At 74.7% G+C, this 1,164-nt stretch overlaps 1 protein-coding gene across 1 annotated transcript in view; it reads right to left on the bottom strand.

The window, feature by feature from the left end:
- MROH5 (maestro heat-like repeat family member 5) overlaps positions 1-829 on the bottom strand; it is a 46,311-nt gene extending 45,482 nt beyond the window's left edge. Inside the window, exons 1-2 of the mRNA XM_012722884.1 lie at positions 722-829; positions 8-145 (exon numbers count right to left, since the gene is read on the bottom strand). Of these exons, the coding sequence (XP_012578338.1) occupies positions 8-145; positions 722-829 (246 nt within the window). The remainder of the gene's footprint in view (positions 1-7; positions 146-721) is intronic.
- Between the last annotated feature and the right edge of the window lie 335 nt (positions 830-1,164).

Raw genomic sequence — 1,164 nt, 5'->3', positions numbered from 1 at the left:
GCCCCACCTGAGCGTAGCGGGGGGCGTGGCTGCGGGCCCCACCTGAGCGTAGCGGGGGCGTGGCTGCGGGCCCCACCTGAGCGTAGCGGGGGGCGTGGCTGCGGGCCCCACCTGAGCGTAGCGGGGGCGTGGCTGCGGGCCCCACCTGAGCGTAGCGGGGGCGTGGCTGCGGGCCCCACCTGAGCGTAGCGGGGGCGTGGCTGCGCGTGCCCAAGTTGGGTGCTAAGGACACCGAGCCCTGTGAGCCCCCACCCCGGCCCACGCAGGCAGCGACTCGCGGCGCCTGAGTCTCGCCCGGCTGCCAGTGCAGAAACAGGCCTGGAGGTCTCAGGGCGCTGCAGCCTCCCGGGCAGGACTCACTGGCGGCCTCCAGGCCCTGGGCTTTAGGGGCCGTGCAGGTGCAGGCAGGACGGTCTCCGGCTCTGCTGCGCTCCTCTGTCCCGCTCCCTCCCTGGCTGGTCAGCCCCTGTCCCTCTGCCCCCACTGGGGCCCCTGCTCCTGTGACCCCTGGCAGCCCAAGCCTCCTGGACTGCCCCAGCCCCCAGAGGCTCAGACGGGGGATAGCTGCTGTTAGGGGCCACCCCCTGCGCCCCTTCACGGAGGCCTGGGAGCCCCTGGCTCCTGCCCCTGCCCAGTGCGCGCCCCGCGAGGCGCGCAGCCCCCCACGGCCCCTCCTCGGCAGCCTCTGGCTCAGAGGCCTCCTGACCGTGCCTGCTCTCACCTGCACCCTCCGGGCGGCCACCCTGGTGGCGGGTGCCACGGAGGGCCCCCGGAGAGCTCTGAGATGACCCTCGTGGTGCCGGCCGGGCCTCAGCTCTGGGGGCGGCATGCCCCCGCCTCCTGGGACGGGCACGCAGCAGGTGGCCGGCGGGACAAGCTGGGCCCCGGGAGCCCCCCCCGCTGGCCGGCACGCAAGGAGCCTGGACGCCAGCACTCCGCGCTACAGGTGAAAGCCGACAACTCTTCCTGGGTCCAGAAGGGAAGTGAGGTCACGCAGATGGGCCGACACGGGCCCATCCTGGGCAGCCGCACTGGGCCCGCTGTAGGGTGCGGTCACCTCCAGGAGAGCGCGCCCCGGGGCCTCTGGCGGGAGGGGCGGGCAGCGAGGCTTGTCCTCGGAGGCTGTCCCTGGCAAAGCCACCGCAGAGCGCCCAGCCCGCGGGG

The sequence above is a fragment of the Condylura cristata genome, unplaced genomic scaffold, assembly GCF_000260355.1.
Source record: "Condylura cristata isolate star-nosed mole 26May11 unplaced genomic scaffold, ConCri1.0 scaffold00009, whole genome shotgun sequence".
Taxonomy (NCBI): domain Eukaryota; kingdom Metazoa; phylum Chordata; class Mammalia; order Eulipotyphla; family Talpidae; genus Condylura; species Condylura cristata.
The sequence above is the reverse complement of the archived record's forward strand: the minus strand, read 5'-3'. Positions and strand labels throughout refer to the sequence as shown.